At 43.2% G+C, this 18632-nt stretch overlaps 1 protein-coding gene across 11 annotated transcripts in view; it reads right to left on the reverse strand.

The window, feature by feature from the left end:
* MAP2K4 (mitogen-activated protein kinase kinase 4) overlaps window positions 1-18632 on the reverse strand; it is a 172054-nt gene that overhangs the window by 44983 nt on the left and 108439 nt on the right. For all 11 annotated transcript variants that reach the window (XM_084647523.1, XM_084647525.1, XM_084647521.1 and 8 more), the window contains 2 exons: window positions 16025-16199; window positions 3833-3952 (listed from right to left, as the gene is read on the reverse strand). In XM_084647523.1, coding sequence (XP_084503649.1) covers window positions 3833-3952; window positions 16025-16199 — 295 coding nt within the window. The remainder of the gene's footprint in view (window positions 1-3832; window positions 3953-16024; window positions 16200-18632) is intronic.

An 18632-nucleotide genomic window follows, 5' to 3' on the forward strand; every position in this document is an offset into this window, starting at 1 on the left:
GTGTGGGAATCAGCATTTGGTGGTTTGCAGTTCTTGAGCTCTCGTCAAAAATATTGTTTAGATGGGGGCTGGGATTGGGGTGATAATGTTGCTTCAGACAATGTAGGAAATGGGACTTCTGAATCCTTTTCCTCTTACGGGGTAGCTCGTAAGGATGCTGGTGGTAAAATTGTTGAGCCTTGGTGTTAGGCTTGAATGCTTACCTATGGAGTTGTTTGGGGAAGGGGTACATATTCCCAGGGAGCAGAGGGTGACCCTGAAGTCCTGTAGACTGTGTAAGGACTCATCTGTCTTTTGGTTAAAAAGGTGAGTTTCATCAAAGGGCAGGTCCTTCAGGATGTTCTGGACCTCTGTGGGAAACCCCATAGTGTGAAGCCATGATTCAAAGCACATCACAATGGCAACAGCCACTGCCTCAAAAATGTATCTGCTGCATCTACCACTAATGCTTCTAATGGATTTCCAAATGGAAGTGTCCCAGCTCCCAGAGAGAGAGATGCATCTGTAAGCTCTTCTTGATGGAGAATTCTTGCTGGACTGTACTCCATTTTTCATTTTTGAAAGAGGAGGGAAGAATGCAGTGGGGGGAATCTATTCCTTTCCTTGCTGAGTTAAATCTTCTGCCTCAATAGCTGCCACCAGGTTGACCTGCCTGTCAGTTCAGTTATGAATTCTCATTCCAGGCCTGGGATGGATGCCTGTATTAGAAAGAGGGCCTAGAGCTGTCCATTCCAATGTAGATGTGTGCTTGCCCTGAGCACTACTGCTGGAAAGTTTTTCTCTCAGTGGTATCTGTCAGGTTGGCTCTAGTGGTCCCTGGAGTCACGCGCTCATAGCACTGAGACGCAGCCCCCTCAGTTCCTTCTTGCTGGCTAACTCCAACAGAGGGGCAGAGGTGGGGGTTGGAATGTACATGTGCAACACATCTTGAAGAACAACATTTACGAAAGATCAGTAACTATTTTTTCTTCTTTGAGTGCTTGCTTGTGTCCATTCCAATGTAGGTAACTCCCAAGTAGTACTGCAGGTGCAGGGTTCGGAGTTCATTGACAAGCTGATTATAACACCACTCGGTCAAATCCAGCATCGTCTCTAGCTTGCGGAGTGATGGCATAGCGAGACACGCAAGTGTGAACTGACGACCATGTTGCTGCTCTACAAATGTCCTGTTTAGGAACTTGTGCCACAAATGCACACGAAGATGCTTGGGCCCTTGTGGAATGTGTTGTCAGGGCAGGAGCAGGGACCTTTGCCAGGTCGTAGCATGTGCAAATATAGGAACTGATCCATGATGAAATTCTCTGGGCTGAGTTTGAAAGACCTTTCATCCTGTCTGCAACCGCCACAAAAAGTTGAATAATTTTCCAAAATTCTGGCAATTCTGGCTGATGTTACTCACCAGTTGTAAAATGTGCTATTTAAACTCAGTTCCATTGGTTTACTATCAATTCTATTGTAACTATCTTGGCTGGACGGGGTGATGGCAAAGGTAGATCCCAGGTCGACAGCATACTAGGCATGCTGTCTACATTTACTGACACTGGGGTCTGCAGGCGGACAGGCAGGAGCCTGGTGGGAGGATGATGCAGTAGGGGGCTCATGATATGGCGGAGCATGTATCTAAGTCTGTAGAGTGCTATTTTTCTATGTGGAAATTTAAATCAAAACATCATACTGATGCTGTGTGTTTTCATTTTGTGATGCCCTGAGAGCTGTGGAGAGGTGCCAGAGACATAAAACAATAAATCTGTAACTCAGCAGCAACTGGCAAGAAACATTCCTGTCCAGGGATTTTGTTCAAACCAATTTATCAGAATTATTGATAATTATTTGTTTTATAGTGGCTTTCAACCAAGATCGAGGCCCCATTGTGCTGGGGCTTGTACCACACACATAGTAATAGAGTCCCTACCCTTAAAGGGTTACAAGACAGACAGAGGTCAGGAGAAAGGAAGAATTAATTGGGGATTGGTCCTGCTTTGGGCAGAGGGTTGGACTAGATGACCTCCTGAGGTCCCTTCCAACCCTGATATTCTATGATTCTATGATTATTAGCCTGGTTGTATAGATGGGGAATTAAGGGACAGGGAAACGAGTGATGTGCCAGAGATCATACATACAATATCAGGGTTGGAAGGGACCTCAGGAGGTCATCTAGTCCAACCCCCTGCTCAAAGGAGGGCCAATCCCCAATTTTTGCCCCAGATCCCTAAATGGCCCCTTCAAGGATTGAACTCATAACCCTGGGTTTAGCAGGCCAATGCTCAAACCACTGAGCTATCCCTCCCGCCATAAGATCAGACAGGGAGTCTGGAAAGCCAGGAATTGAATCGGGGTCTTTCCAGTTGTAGTCCACTGTCTTACCCTACAAGGCCAACCTTTTGCTTTCAGAGCTCAGTTATGAACTCCTACTCATCTGCACAGGCTGCTCGTGAGTTGCTACACTCCGGCCAGCGCAGGTATGCAGGGAGCAGGTAGGCAGTGGTGGAGCAAGGTTGGAGCTTTGTCTCCGCCTCCTCCCTCACCCCACCATATTACGTGACCTACCAGAGCCAGCGCAAAGGGAGAAATAATCTGCGTCAGCAAAGGGCTGGCATAGATCATTTCCACCTGGAGAAAGGGGGAGACAGGAACCAGACCGTGATGTTCACAGTCACAGTCCGATCCCTGCCATGCCGATTGTGTGGGCTGGACTGTGAAGTTACAATTCTGGCTTATCATTTGAGCTCTGGCTGCTGCGCTAGTTCCAGTTCCATCCCCTCAGTTTGTGCCCGCACAGAACGAAGGGACAGGTTCTCTGTGCACAGGAGTACAGAGCTGCATACACCCATGCAGTGAGCCTCTTTCCCCACTGTTTTTATTGCTCACTAAAGATTGGATTTGTTTCGTCCTTGTGGGTGCAGGGGATGGAGCAAAGAGACAATCCCTCCCTGCTACACTTTCTTTCTCCTGGTCTACACCTCCTGAAAACACGTTAACCTATATGGTGGTAAACACTCAGCATAGTCAGGACATGTAGCATTTAACATCTCGTTCCCATGTGGTGGATAGCACTAGGGCCCATGCTCAGGTTAACCCTAACCAGCGGAGACACTAAGTGGGGCAGTCCTCATCTACACCAAGTGCTAACTCCTGGTTACCCAACATGATGTTCTACATGATATAATCTCCCAGGGCAGACAAGCCCTGTGACAGGGCCAAAGGTAGTCCCAGGCCTTGGGCTCAGGGAAATGTAGGACTGACTCCCTTCTAGTGTCCCCAGGTGAAAATCGCTCCAGAAGAAGTGCCTTGGTTGAGAGGGTTTGGCATGTCCATAGTGCAGCATGCATGCCAAGCAGCTCTGGAAAGGATTGTGCCTCCTAAAGCATCACACCCCTTCTCCCCTGCTGCAGCGACTCCTGGGGCTTTGCAGCTCCAGCCGTCCCCAGCACAAGGCAGTGTGCAAAGCACACAACCTTTGAGAGTCTGTGTAGAGCACATCTATAAATCAGATGTGTGAAATGTGTCAGATATCTGAGTGCCACACAACTGTCCAGACAGTCAAACCAATGAAACTCCTCCAAATCCTCGATGTTATCATGGGAGAGCATAGCAGGAAAGTAGCAATAATCTTGACAGGGATCGTATAAATGAACGCCAAACTATATACATAGCAGCAATCAGAATCCAGAGTCTCTTCCCTTCTAGTAATGGGTCTGATTACAACTTGCGACTCAAAAATCCCACAGTAAATTAACTCCTTCCTCCTATAGTAAACTGAAGGCTGCTGCAAATTAAATTTTAAATTAAAATAAAACCTCTGGTATAAATGAAACAAACTCTGAGTGCCCACCTCTCTGAAGAGTGCTCCATAAAACTGAACAATATAGGGGCAGTCACTACTTCGCATCACTACATCCAAGTCCATTAGAAGCTGTTTCTGTTCCTTTTCATCCACCGTTGACCGAATTCTCTGAAAGAGTAAGGAATGGAAGAAGTTTTATCACTAATATGCTACTACTACATCATGCTCAGCCAGTCCACGAGAAACCTGCCAGAATCCCAGTCCCAGGGTGGGGCATGGGGTCTCAAACACATGAAAACAACATGCTTTAAAGAACTAGACCATGTTTTTAAATGAGAAAAAAAATTGCAATTAATATAAACCTAAAGCAAGTTAGTTCAGATTATGAAATCTGTGGCCAAATTTTACTTCAGATCTCAGTGTTATCAGGTGGAGCATCATTAAGCAGCAAAAGGCAATCAAAGATTTTCTTTACCCTCTTTAAAACCTACAGCAAAACAATATTCAGGGTTTTATGCTCAAAGCAACGTGCAGTGGTGAGTTAGCCACAGCTCCATTGATGCTGGGACCTGAACACTTCTTTGAAATGTAACCCTCAAAGATTATATTTAAATTTACTAAAGGAAGGAAATTAAGACGAAGGCACTCCCTACACTGTACATCAATCACAGCATGCCTGCAGGTCTTTCAGACCAGTTGGTCATTTCATGCCATGATTTATACTGTACATACTAGGCAAGCTAAAAGACCAAACAACTATGCATTTCTTGCCTGGTAGTGGCCTCTATAGTTAAAGATACATAATGGTTTGCATTCTATTATAGCTTTCCAAAACTTGTGTTTCAGGATAAAGTTTTCCATGCTCAGTTTCTGACTGAAGACTTTTGTTTTTCAAAAGCTTCAGCAAAAACAGTTCAACTGTTTTCCAGCATGAGTCGGGGAAAGGGGAGGGATAGAGACAATTTTATCATTATAAACCAATTCTTGCCAAAACATGTAGAAAAAACTGTGGCACGAGGGCATCATCCTACCAACACTACCGAGCATAGTGCTCACAACTGAGCGTAGAACCATGGACATCAGTGAGTCAACTCATTAAAAAAGCGCTACAGATGGTTGTAGATTGTTTTCAGGGTCAGGCTCTTGTACTGCACTATTTGAGAAATAACGTATGATCATGTAATTGCATACTGTCTCGTAATGACACATACACAGGGGGTAGAGTAGCTGTTACACAATTGTTTTTACTTTTGACATTTCCTGATATTCCGAGTGCTTCACCATGCAGCCTTAATGTTCCAGTAACTTATGTTTTAGCCTAGAACAATAATTCCTTCCTTTCCCAACGAATCCTACGGTACTGTGGAAAACTGGTAAGCTACTTGCACAGCATACACAGGAATCACATCACACACCCCTCCAATGCAGCCAAATGGGTGAAATACAGCAACTGTAGGCACAGAGAGGGATGGCTCAGGGGATTAGTAATGAAGCTACAGACATTTTCATGTCTAGGTCACTGGTTCAAATCTATCTGACAGCAGTTCAGTGGTGTATGTGAAATGAGTTTGGTGAGTCTGTTCCATGACACATCACGTAAGACACGACTACAATATACAGTACACTGACCCCCTGTAGGCTGCCCCTGCAGAGATGCCAAGGGCTGAAAGAACCTAACAGCTCCCTCAAGGTGGGAGGAGAGGCAGACTGTAGGGTGGTTGGGGTCTCAAGAAGCTTGCAGTACTGCTGCTTTTGCTTTGGTATGGTATGGACAGAGGACATTAGCAGCCAGGACCATCAGCCTAGCACCTCTTAAGAACACTGAATGTACTGAGCTCTTTGTCTGGGCAGCTCCCAGTTGAGACCGCTACTCATGTAGAACACTGCCACACCGCTGGTCGTCTCCATCTGGAACACTCTACAAAGCAGATGAACAGTGGGGGCTCAGAAATTAGCTTTTCTCCAGTTTGAAACCTTGGCATCTCCCTCGACAGAGGTCATCTCCTCTGCCCACATCTTCCTTCAACAATGCTGCCTCTACTCCACATTTGCTGAACCCTCATCCATAGCGCCCATCCCCTTTCAATACTAGAACACTTTTCTCGATGGGTCCCCAATTTCTCCTGGCTCCAGCACACACAGAATCCTGTGATCGGCCCTCCCACACCGAGAAAGAAGTTCAGCTGTGCAACCCCATCACTACAATAGCACTGACTTCCTTTCGTTTCAGGATCCAGCCTAAAATTACCCTTCTTGTTTTTAAGACCTTTCCTGGATTCTCCCCAGATACACACTGTTCTCTCTAGTCATCTAGTACTGGCCTCTCCCTCTTCCCCTGCACAATCTCATCAAGGCTAGTGCAACAGCTTCCTCCTCTACAGCTCCTGCCATCCCTATATCTCTCTGGCTCTCCACTGCACTTCAAACTTCAGTTCAAAACATCTCTTCTCTCCCTGCCTTTACCTCCTCTGCGTTATTTATCACCTACCATTGTAAAGCACTTGAGAATATAGTTTATATGGAAGACGCTATTATAACAATAAACTGAAATGAATGTCAAGAACAAGAAACCACCCTGCCCAGTCTTTTCCAAGTACATTCTAACTGGGAAGGGAGGAAGAGGAGACAGACAGCAGGCCCAGAGAAGAGAAAGAGTTTCAGTTATACTGGAGAACTCTTTCAAACAGACACAAGTATTACAAGAAAACCCAAGAAGACAGCATGATATCCTCAACTAATGCACCTTCATGGAGTGGAGAAGACGACCTTATAGTGGAACTAGGAGGAGGTCCCATACAAAAGTGCTGGAGACTGAAGATAGGTGATCCCAATAGGGGAAAAGCATATGTTGCATCCAGTACAACCACAGGCTATGAGTGGGTCTGGCCATAAAGAGATGATATTGTTTAGCCAAAGTGCACCAGGGACATTCCACCACAGCTCAGTGACCATGATTAACTGGCTAAGGAGCAAACATTTAGCAATGTAACAAGAACAAAATAAACTGTTGGAATAAGCAGCAGAATCTTGAGTGATCAGCACACCTCCCCAACAGCATGTGAAGGCTGTACAAAAACGCTGCCAACTAACGTGCAGACCATGGGTGCAACATGCTGCAGCCACTCCCCTGGAGAAAACCCTCCAAAGCTCAAGAGTAATAGAGAGGAGAGCTAGGAACAAATAAATCTAACCCAAGCCTTGTGGATAGTAGGGAAGCGATAAGCCTGGTATATCTTGACTTTAGTGAGGGTTTTGATACTGTCTCACATGACCTTCTCATAGAGAAACTAGGAAAATTTAACCCAGATAGAGCTACGATAAAGTGGATGCATAACTCGTTGGAAAACCATTCCCAGAGAGTAGTTATCAGTGGTTCGCAGTCAAGCTGGAAGGGCATAATGAGTGAGGTCCTGCAGGGATTGATCCTGGGTCTGGTTCTGTTCAATATCTTCATCAATGATTTAGATAATGGCATAGAGAGTACACTTATAAAGTTTGTGGACGATACCAAGCTGGAAGGGATTGCAAGTACTTTGGAGGATAGAATTAAAATTAAAAATGATCTGGAAACACTGGAGAAATGGTCTGAAGTAAATAGGATGAAATTCAATATGGACAAATGCAAAGTACTCCACTTACGAAAGAACAATCAGTTGTACACATACAAAATGGGAAATGACTGCCTAGGAAGGAGTAATGCTGAAAGGGATCTGGGGGGTCATAGTGGATCACAAGATAAATATGAGCTAACAGTGTAACACTGTTGCAAAAAGAGTGAACATCATTCTGGGATGTATTAACAGGAGTGTTGTAAGCAAGACATGAGAAGTAATTCTTCTGCTCTACTCCACGCTGATTAGGCCTCAATTGGAGTATTGTGTCCAGTTGTGGGTGCCACATTTCAGGAACAATGTGAATAAACTGGAGAAAGTCCAAAAAAGAGCAACAAAAATAATGAAAGGTCTAGAAAACATGACCTATTAGGAGAGATTGAAAAAACTGAGTTTGTTTAGTCTGGAGAAGAGAAGACTGAGGGGGCATACGATAAGAGTTTTCAAATACCTAAAAGTTTGTTACAAGTCAGAGGGAGAAAAAATTGTTCTCGTTAACCTCTGAGGATAGGACAAGAAGCAATGCGCTTAAAGTGCAGCAAGGGAGATTTAGGCTGGACATTAGGAAAGATGTCAGGGTGGTTAAGCACTGGAACAAATTGCCACGGGAGGTTATGGAATCTTCGTCACTGGAGTTTTTTAAGAACAGGTTAGACAAAAACCAATCAGGATTGGTCTAGTTATTATTAGGGCTGTCAATTAATCATAGTTAACTCATTTGATTAACACAAAAAAATTAATCGCGATTCATCACAGTTTTAACAGCACTGTTAAACAATAGAATACCAATTGAAATTTATTAAATACTTTTGGATGTTTTTCTACATTTTCAAATATATTGATTTCAATTACAACACAGAATACAAATTTCAGAGTGGTAGCCATGTTAGTCTGTATCAGCAAAAACAATGAGAAATCCTTGTGGCACCTTAGAGACTAACAATTTTATTTGGGCATAAGCTTTCATGGGCTAAAGCCCACTTCATCAGATGCATGGAGCAGAAAATACAGTAGCAGATATATATACACAGTACATGAAAAGATGGGAGTTGCCTTACCAAGTGGGGGGTCAGTGCTAACGAGACAATTCAATTAACCGTAGAATACCAAAGGAGGAAAAATCACTTTTGTAGTGGTAATGAGAGTGGCCCATTTCAAAGAGTTAACAAGAAGGTGTGAGTAACAGTAGGGGGAAATTAGTATGGGGAAATTAGTTTTTGTAATGACCCATCCACTCCCAGTCTTTATTAAGGCCCAATTTAATGGTGTCCAGTTTGCAAATTAATTTCAGTTCTGCAGTTTCTCATTGGAGTCTGTTTTTGAAGTTTCTCATTGGAGTCTGTTTTTTAAGTTTTTTTTTACTCCTACGAGAAACTGCAGAACTGGAATTAATTTGCAAACTGGACACCATCAAATTAGGCCTGAATAAACACTGAGACAATTGAATTGTCTCATTGTTTTTACAGAATACAAAGTGTACAGTGATCACTTTATATTCTTATTTTATTACAAATATTTGCACTGTAAAAATGATAAACAAAAGAAATAGTATTTTTCAATTCACCTCATTCCAGTATTGTAGTGAAATCTCTTTATCGTGCAAGTGCAACTTACAAATGTATATATTTTTGTTACATAACTGCATTAAAAAGCAAAACAATGTAAAACTTTGGAGCCCACAAGTCCACTCAGTTCTATTGCTTGTTCAGCCAATCTCTAAGAGAAATAAGTTTGTTTACATTTACGGGAGATAATGCTGCCCGCTTCTTATTTACAATGTCACCTGAAAGTGAGAACAGGAATTTGCATGGCATTTTTGTAGCTGGCATTGCAAGGTATTTACATGCCAGATATGCTAAACATTTGTATGCCCCTTCATGCTTCGGCCACCATTCCAGAGGACATGCTTGCACGCTGATGACGCCCGTTAAAAAATTAATGCATTAATTAAATTTATGACTGAACTCCATGGAGGAAAATTGTATGTTTCCTACTGTTTCACCTGCATTCTGCCATATATTTCATGTTATAGCAGTCTCAGATGATGACCCAGCACATGTGGTTCATTTTAAGAACACTTTCACTGCAGAGTTGACAAAACGCAAAGTAGGTACCAATGTGAGATTTCTAAAGATAGTTACAGCACTCGACCCAAGGTTTAAGAATCTGAAGTGCCTTCCAAAATCTGAGAGGGACGAAGTGTGGAGCATGCTGTCAGAAGTCTTAAAAGCGCAACACTCTGATGCGGAAACTACAGAACCCGAACCACAAAAAAGGAAAATCAACCTTCTGCTGGTGGCATCTGACTCAGATGATGAAAATGAGCAATGTCCTAACAGATAAAACACAAAATGGGGTACTAATTGATCTCTGTTACAGACCCCAAATCACACAAGGGAACAGGATGACTGGCTCCTGATGCACCTATCAATAATGGGTAAGAAAAAAGCTGAGAGGTTTTGAGTGACACATGCTGGATGTCTCATGCTGCCAATATTAAAACATTCTTAGAATTTCTAAATATAGATGACAGTTTCCTGACTCAAAAACTGTTGTATCCAACATGGGGGAATTCTATATTAGATCTCATCTTGACAGATAAAGAGGAACTGATCACAGAACTAAAAATTAATGATAATTTAGACACAAGACCTCATGATTTGAACACATTTATAACGTGCAATCAGAATAAAGTCCAGATGAGTGACATATACACTTGGTGCTTTAAAAAGCCAATTTCACAATGCTGAAAACAACTGTGAGCCAAATCAGCTGGGAGGAAAAATTTAATTAGAAAAATGTGAATGATGTCTGGGAATTGTTTAAGAACACCTTACTAAGTACCCAAAAGCCACAATTTTACAATTGAGGAAGAAGGCTCTTACTGCTTAAAAAAATAAAAAAATAATATGTAACAAATGGAATAATGGCGAAATGGATAATAATAACTATAAATCAGACGATAGGAACTGTAGAAAATTGATAAGGGAAGCAAGTGCAAATCTCTGGCCAGCAGAGTTAAGGACAATAAGAAGGCATTTTTAAAGTACATTAGAAAAAAAAAAGAATCCTAACAATAGTATTGGTCCATTACTAGAATTATCATTAATAATGAAGAAAAAGTAGACGTGTTCAATAAATATTTCTGTTCTGTATTTGGGGAAAAAACAGATGATGTAGCCATATCACATGATAACACTCTTTCCATTCCACCAGTATCTCAGGAGGATGTTAAACAGCAGATACTAAAGTTAGGCATTTTTAAATCAGCAGGTCCAGATAACTTTCATTCAAGAGTTTTAAAAGACCTGGATGAGGATCTTGCTGACAGTTAATGTTGATTTTAAATAAGTCTTGGAACACCAGAGAAGTTCCAGAAGTTCCAGAAGACTGAAAATGCAAGGTTGTGCCAATATTTTAAAAAGGAAGTATTTCTTTACACAATGTCAGAGGATGTTGTGAACACCAAAACTGTAACAGGGTTCAAATCAGAACTAGATAAATTAATGGCTATTAGCCAGGATGGGCAGGGATCGTGTCCCCAGCCTCTGTTTACCAGAAGCCAGGAATGGGCGACAGGGGATGGATCACTTGATGATTACCTGTTCTGTTCATTCCCTCTGGGGCACCTGGCATTGGTCACTGTCGGAAGACAGCATACTGGGCTAGATGGACCTTTGGTCTGACCCAGTATGGCCGTTCTTATGTGGTAACATAGATAATTATAGGCCTGTCAATCTGACATTAATCCCAGACAAGATCATGGACCCGCTGATACAGGACTCGATTAATAAAGAATTAAAGAAGGGCAACATAATTAATGCCAGTCAATGGGTTTATGGAAAATAGATCCTGTCAAACTAACTTGATATAATTTTTGGACGAGATTACAAGTTTGGTTGATAAAGATAATAATGTTGATGTAATATTTGACTTGGTACCGCATGACATTTTGATTAAAAAACTAGAAAGATATAAAATTAACATGTCACACAATAAATGGATTTAAAGCTGGCTAACTGATAAGCCTCAAAATGTTGCTGTAAATGGGAAATAATAATCCAACAGGTATGTTTCTAGTGGGGTCCTGCAGGACTGGTTCTTGGCCCAATGCAATTTACCATTTTTTTTTATGAAATGAAAGAAAACTTAAAATCATCATGGATAAAATTTGCAGATGACACAAAAATTGGGGGTTGTGGTAAGTAATGAAAAGAGCAGGTCATCGATACAGAGCGATTTGGATCACTGGGTAAACTGGGCGAAAGCAAACAATATGTATTTTATTACAGCCAAATGTAAATACATACATCTAGGAACAAAGAGTGTAGGCCATACTTACCAGGATTGGGAACTCTATCCTGGGAAGCTCAGAGACTGAAAAAGGACTTGGGGGATCCTGGTGGATAATCAGCTAATACAATGCTGTGGCCAAAAGGGCTAATGCAGTCCCTGAATGTAAAAACAGGGGAATCTCAAGCAGAAGTGAAGAGGTTATTTTATCTCTGTATTTGGCACTGGTATGTCTTCTGCTAGAATATTGTGTCCCGTTCCGGTGTCCACAATTCAAGGATGATGATAAACTGGGATTCAGAGAAGAGCCATGATTGATGAAAGGATTACACGCCTTACAGTGATTCAAAGAACTCAATCTTTTTAGTATAACAAAGAGAAGATTAAGGGATGACTTGATTACAGTTCATAAGTACCTACATAGGGAACAAATATTTAATAATGAGCTCTTCAATCTACCACCAAAGGGTATAACATTAGCTAACGGCTGGACGAGGCGGTAGACAAATCAAGAGGGAGGCTTACAGATTGAGAGCTCACCTTCCTAACTACTTGCAACTCTAGGTACTTGTTTTGATGAGCTTCCTGGGACAACCACTGACCAGGAACTGAGTGGGGACAACAGAGCTCCCTTAGTGGTGCAGAAGATAATTGGTTTCCTGGTTCTAGAAAGCTCTCTTCTAAGGGGGAAACATGGAGAAGCCCAAGGTGCATGTTTTTGTTTGTTACGGTATTTCTCTTATTTTTGCTCTCCCCCCCCACCCCTTTCAGTTACCCGCTGCCCCCAGCTCTGCCCCAGGCTCTTGGAGAGACATGGGAATACATTTATATTTTTTATTTACTTTTAAACATACACATGCAGAGGATCATAAGGGGAAGAGAGGGAAGCAGAGCTGGGCATGAGCACTCATGCTGAAGTCCTTTGGTCATGCAGTAATGCTATGTGAGGTTTAAAGCCTTGCTGAAGTGTTTTTACACCTGTGCAACAAAATGGTGCACCATCCTCCCTTAATGCTGACATTTTAATGTAGGATCACAGCCTTTTGGATTGTCCATTGAAGCTGGCAGGCTGATGGTGTGAGCAACTAGCTTCAGCAGTAATACTTAGATGAAAGCTGCTGCTAGGCTCAATAAAATGGTTGGCTAAACCATTATAGCATGTATGAAAGGAAACTAAAAAAAGAAAACTTAATAGTACATCTGCCTGCAGATACCAGCTACTTTGGTGGGGACTGGCACATGCAGGCTGGCAGGATGGGCTAGGCTGCTCTGCTGCTTTGGTAAGAAAAGCAGTATTCTAGCAGAAGTTTGGCTACCTAAGGAAGGCCAAACAGAAAACAGGAGCTCTGCTGACACTGATGGGCTAGCAGTATGGGCTAGACCACTTTGCTGCATCCCACGATAAAGAAGACACAGAGAAAGCAGTGGTAAAATGGAAGACTGAGGTAGGTTAAACTTGAGACAGCTAGGGGAACAGTGGGCTTATGGACACCAGGAGGCTAGTAGTATGGGCTGCACCACTCTGCTGACTCTCTGAAGAAAAGCCAGTGGAAGAAGTGGAAAATGAAAGGCAAGGCCTTGCTGCACAAATGACCTATCTGAGGGAGCTGACAGAACAGGCTCAGTGCCCAGAACCCCATGCTGCCCAAATGTACGAGAACAGGGAGTAAATATGGGGAAGCTGAGCCACTGGACTAGGGGAACTCGGTTTGTTTGTTCATTTTTTAAACTGTGGTTTGTTTCTAGCCTGTAGGAGTCAGACCTGGCCTGGAGGTCAGCGAGATCCACTGAGGAGATGGGGGTTCAAGATAGCAACCACAATCAGAAATGGCTATGGCCCTTCCTGGAACAAGTGGAGCAAAAATACCTGGTTACCATGTCAGCCTGAAAGGGATGGGGGGACTGGGTCCTGCACCATGGATTTTTAAGGTCAGAAGGGACCACCATGATCATCTAGTCTGACCCCCTGCACATTGCAGGCCACTCACCCACTCCTGTAATAGATGACTCAACTTCGGTAGAGTTACTGAAGTCCTCAAATCATGGTTTAAAGACTTAAAGTCACAGAGAATCCACCATTTACAGACACATTCCTGGGAACTTTATTTCACCCCAGTCAGAACAGAAGACAACAGCCACGGGTCTCTGACTTGTCACTTCCAAAACGTCACGTTCTGCTGCTGAATGACCCGCCCGCACAGCTGAAAGCTTGTCTGCTACATCACTGCTGTTGGAGTCGATGCTTCATCTTGGCCTGAAGCACCAAGCAGCTATGAACAACCAGCTTGAAGAGTCTGCAAAGCCAGCTCCTCCTGCTGAATTTCACTCCCTGCTGCCTGCCGCCCTGCTGTAAAGTGGAGCAGGTGACACGCTAATGTGTGGCTGGGCACGCGCAGGAGTTCTCTGATCTTAGCTGGGCCTGCTGCCCTGCCATGTTTTCTCTTTAAATACCAGTTTCCTGTTCTCAAAAATCCTCTTCCTGCCAAGGGGGGCACAAGGCAGAGGGAGAAAAACCAAAATAGTGAGGAAAGCTCCTGCCTGCAGACAGAAAGTGGAGAGGCTTAGAAAACCACATCAACTGCTTCTTCAAGCAGAGGCAAGACACTGGGAGTTGGAACAGAGTCAGTTGCTGGTGTCACACTGTAAGCTAGAGAGAGAGGAGCCTCTCTCTGTGCGAGGAAGGAGAGGAGGAATAACCCAGTGGTGACCCATCACAGAGCACCAGGCACCCATGAGGGACAATAGGATCCAGCTGGTCTAAAGAGGCTGCCCTACCTCCCGGACTGCCCAAAGAGCAACAGTCACAAAAATCAGAGAAAGCCATGTCCAGTACACGCTCCAGCAGCTAGCTAGCTCAGGATCGGCTTTGTGGGGAAAGCTAATCCTAAACAACTTCAACATCAAGACTACTTGCCTTGAGGAATGTGGCACAGCCCACCCGCTGAGTCCAATGGTAAGGAGTGCCTCACAGTGCTCTCCAGTGGCTCCTTCCATCTCCCACTCACTGGGCTTGGTGAGGCTGGGAGTGCTGAAGCAGCAGCAGCAAGCTCTGTCCCTGAGTCAGGAAAGGTGCCAGGCATCATTCTGCTATGCCCATCCCAACAACTCCAAAAGGCATAACTGACCTCCTGTCTGCTGGAAGGAGGGTGCCATGTTGCTGGGGGAAGTAAGAGGAAAGAGGAGTGATGCTGGAGACTCCAAGAACTTTTTAGTTGTTCCCAGGGACAGCACATATACAAATCTCGGGCAACTGGGTCTTATCCATCTCTCTATCATATAGAATGGCTGCTAGCAAGAGGGTTGCAACACATCCCCAAACTGGCTCCAACAAGTACATGAACCCACTGGGAATTAACATGTCCAGACCCACTTAGACTGTGTTTGGAGAGAGAGACCATTAAAGAAAGTAACACGTACTTCTAGATAGTTTGGGTTCAGAGCACACTTCTACTCTTCCAGTGAAGCCAGGGGAGCATGTGTCACTATTTTGTACCTGTAACTAGATTTAGAAGCCGGATATCATTAACTGGTATGCAGCACAAGCAAAGAAGAGATAATTCATCACTTCCAGAGTGAAAAAACATCCACTGCCCATCTCACCGCAAACTGGACCTTCAGGTGACTAATCAAAAATCCCCAACAACGTGCAGTGTTAAAGCAAAGACAAAGATTATTTTATGTTACACAAGAACTAGGAAAACAATATTTAAAAAACAAAAAAGCATGAGTTTGGTGCTGGTGTAAAGTACCAAATGGACAGCCCTAGAGGCTTAGACCTTCTGTGTTTCCAGGACTGGGTCAGCACAGGAGGCACTCCATGCTTTCACATCATGGTGAGACTGAGAGAGCAGTATGTTCTCTAAAAACATGCCCACTCATTTCCTGCCCTCTCTGGTGAGGCTGTCAATTGCTGTAGCAGGGATACATGTCCAGTTGGAACCAGTCTTTAGTCACTAACTCATTTCACAAAGGACACTAAGCTGCCATTGGATGTTAACTTGTGCTTACTACCAACCTAAGCTGGATTTGAACCAGTGATCAGCAGGTGAAAGGCCTCATATCCCATTACCAGTCTCCAGAGCCATCCAACCCCCCACTGCAGTTGCTTCCTAAGAGGCACAGTCAGTTTTTTAAAGTGCACAAGCAAGGTATAAGACCTTCACAATTCACTTGACAGATATGCCCATTACACACTGTGTTTTCAGCACAAGTACCCTTTATACTGGAGATAAACACAACAGAACAGTAGACAGTGACAGACGGATGAATATTAATTCTCCATCACGTTCCATCCTTAATGAACTGAAGTACAAACACAATTATGGGCATCACCTACTTTAACTGCCATAATTTGCCCACTTGGTTTGTGGACCATTTTGTTGACAGAACCATAAGCTCCTCGTCCAATTTCTCCAAGGTCTTTCAAGTCCTCTGCAGTAAAATCCCAATGCTGTTCAGGGGAAATCTTCAATTTTCCTGATGATTCAATGCTGTGTGTTCTCAGTCTCTCTCTGTCAAAAATATTGGGAAGCAATTTTTCCATATTTTAAATAGTTTGTAACTTTCTCTTTTCAGCAGCACTTGATTAAACATTGAAAGAGAGGGTTGCACATAGGCTACAGCAACAATGTGATTCCAGGGAGGATTCTATTTGGGGATGCAGGGTTGAGGGAGAATGTTAAATCAACAAAGAAATACATTTGGTCACAGCTTTTATTAGCTATATGTCTTAACTGCAGCATAAGACTTAATATGTGTCTCAGATTAGATTCATTCTAATTACTCTCATTTACATGGCTATTTTCTATTGTGCATAAAAATACATCAGGCTTGTAGCAGGACTTGGTATAGCATGCAGAACCAAGATTCTTTAGAGCACTCCTAGTCTCATGTATACAAAGCTATGCGTGTCACCTCCCCTGCAGAAATGCACTTGCTGGTGACTACCTGTCTTACTTGTATTGCTCATGTTGAACAGAAATCAAACTAAATCTCCAGTTTGTATTAGCAGGTTTATGAAGAGCTTGTTGATCTTAATGGAAAACTGTAACTTATTTCAAATAGTGCATAATCACTTCATCTAATTGAAAAAAGGCAATGAAGAGCCATTTTTAATATAAAATATAATGCAAATTGACTATTACTCAAGAAACCAGAAGCTGCCAGACCAAATGTTTCTTGACAAAGTGCCCGAGCCCAGAGTCCTCGGGCACAGAGAGCTCCCATAGCCCCCAATATGAATTTGTCTGTTTAAGGAATGCAGGATGATGCCCATAGTTTGTGACAGAAGCTACAGAATTCCACAGTTGTTTTAAGGTGATTCCTATTACCTGTTGCAAATTTTGTTCTTAACATTGATTTAATAGAAAATGTATGTGTATTTTCTACACTTTATTCCTAGTAGATAATAGTGTTTACCTTAAAACAACTGCAAAAGTCTCCAGTGTTTCTCATGAGTTCATCTTCTGATTAGCACTTCCTTGGTCATAAGCTATCCCAGGAGACTGGGCTTCCTGCTTTAAAGTCACATTAATCAAAAGGTCGCTCACACCAGAACCCTCCAGTGTTATGGAGGCATTACATCAGATAGGCATTTGTGAAAGCCAAGTTTCTCAAGTTAACCAGCCAAAGGAATAAACATACTACAGTGTATTCCATGCTGATAAATACAATAGAACATCTATCAGCCAGCAGCTGTACATGACACATGCTTTGATATTACTATGGGCCCACTCCTGAACTCCTTGGGTATGTCTACATAGCTTTTGGGAGCAGGTGTTGCAGCCCAGGTTGACAGACTTATGTTAGCGGGCTTACGCTAGAGTGCAAAAAATAGCAAAATGAACGTTCCGACTTGGGTTGGCACTTGGGCTCTGAAGCCTAGGGACAGAGGTTGGCTTCAGAGCCTGAACTCCAGGCCAAGTCTGAATGTCAAAGCCAAGTCTACACAGCTATTTTAAGCATGCTGGCCCGAGCCCCTTAGTGCAAGTGTCTGTTGATCCAGGCTAAGAGCCATGCTCCCAGCAGTTGTGTAGGCCTACCCCTTCGGGCTTCACTGGAAGTTTGGTCTTTGTGGGCAGCAAGGTCAGGCCCAAAGTACCCATTTACTGGAACAACTAAGGCTTAAATGACCTCATCTGCTGTGTTCTAGCTTCTTTATGAAACGTTGGTATTGCACTTCTTGGTCCTTGAACATCTGCATTCCGTGGACCCAATGGAAGAAGAATCTCACTGAACAGCTTCTTTCAGGAACATTATTTTTCTCTCAGCAACTTTTTGTGATGCTGCTGCTCCCCTTCCCCTGTTATAGCTTTCCTATTCTGACTCCCCCACTTTGCTACTTCCCACCTAAACCCTCTGAAACCCCTGCAGTTAAACACAATTCAAGGGTGGTCATGCTGGTGATGGCACAAACATTAAGAATACAAAAATCCGCAGAGACCTCATCTATTCTTGGCCTTCCTTGATTTCTGTATGTTAAATTCCTCAAATTAAAACACTATAATAACTTGGATTCTGAATGGAATGTACTTAACAAAAAGCAAGGAATGAAAAAAGGAAACAGAAGACAAGAGCAGGTGAAAACAATTCAAAGAAACTAACAGAAGAACAGTACAGAAGAAACCTCACCTCAGACTTTGCCACCTGCCTCTGCTGAACATAAAGAAAATTTACCTTGGGAGCTGGGTGATGAGAGTTACAGCCTTCCTTGCTGCTAGCACATTTTGATTTGACAGTAATCTGAAAATGGTTCTGTGTTTGCTGGAAGAAGCTAGCAGGTGTGAACTGCTGTTTTGAAAGGTGCTAGGAGATGGCCCCTCTTGCTCATGTCTTCCCAGCCAGAGCAGCAGCAGGAAGGACTGGAAGGCAGATGTGCACAGTGGTGACACCAAATCCCTGCTGATGGACCACTGCTGCTGCAGAGTCTGGAAATTTTCTGATGG

Source organism: Lepidochelys olivacea (assembly GCF_965140295.1).
Source record: "Lepidochelys olivacea isolate rLepOli2 genome assembly, chromosome: 14".
NCBI classification, from domain to species: Eukaryota; Metazoa; Chordata; order Testudines; family Cheloniidae; genus Lepidochelys; species Lepidochelys olivacea.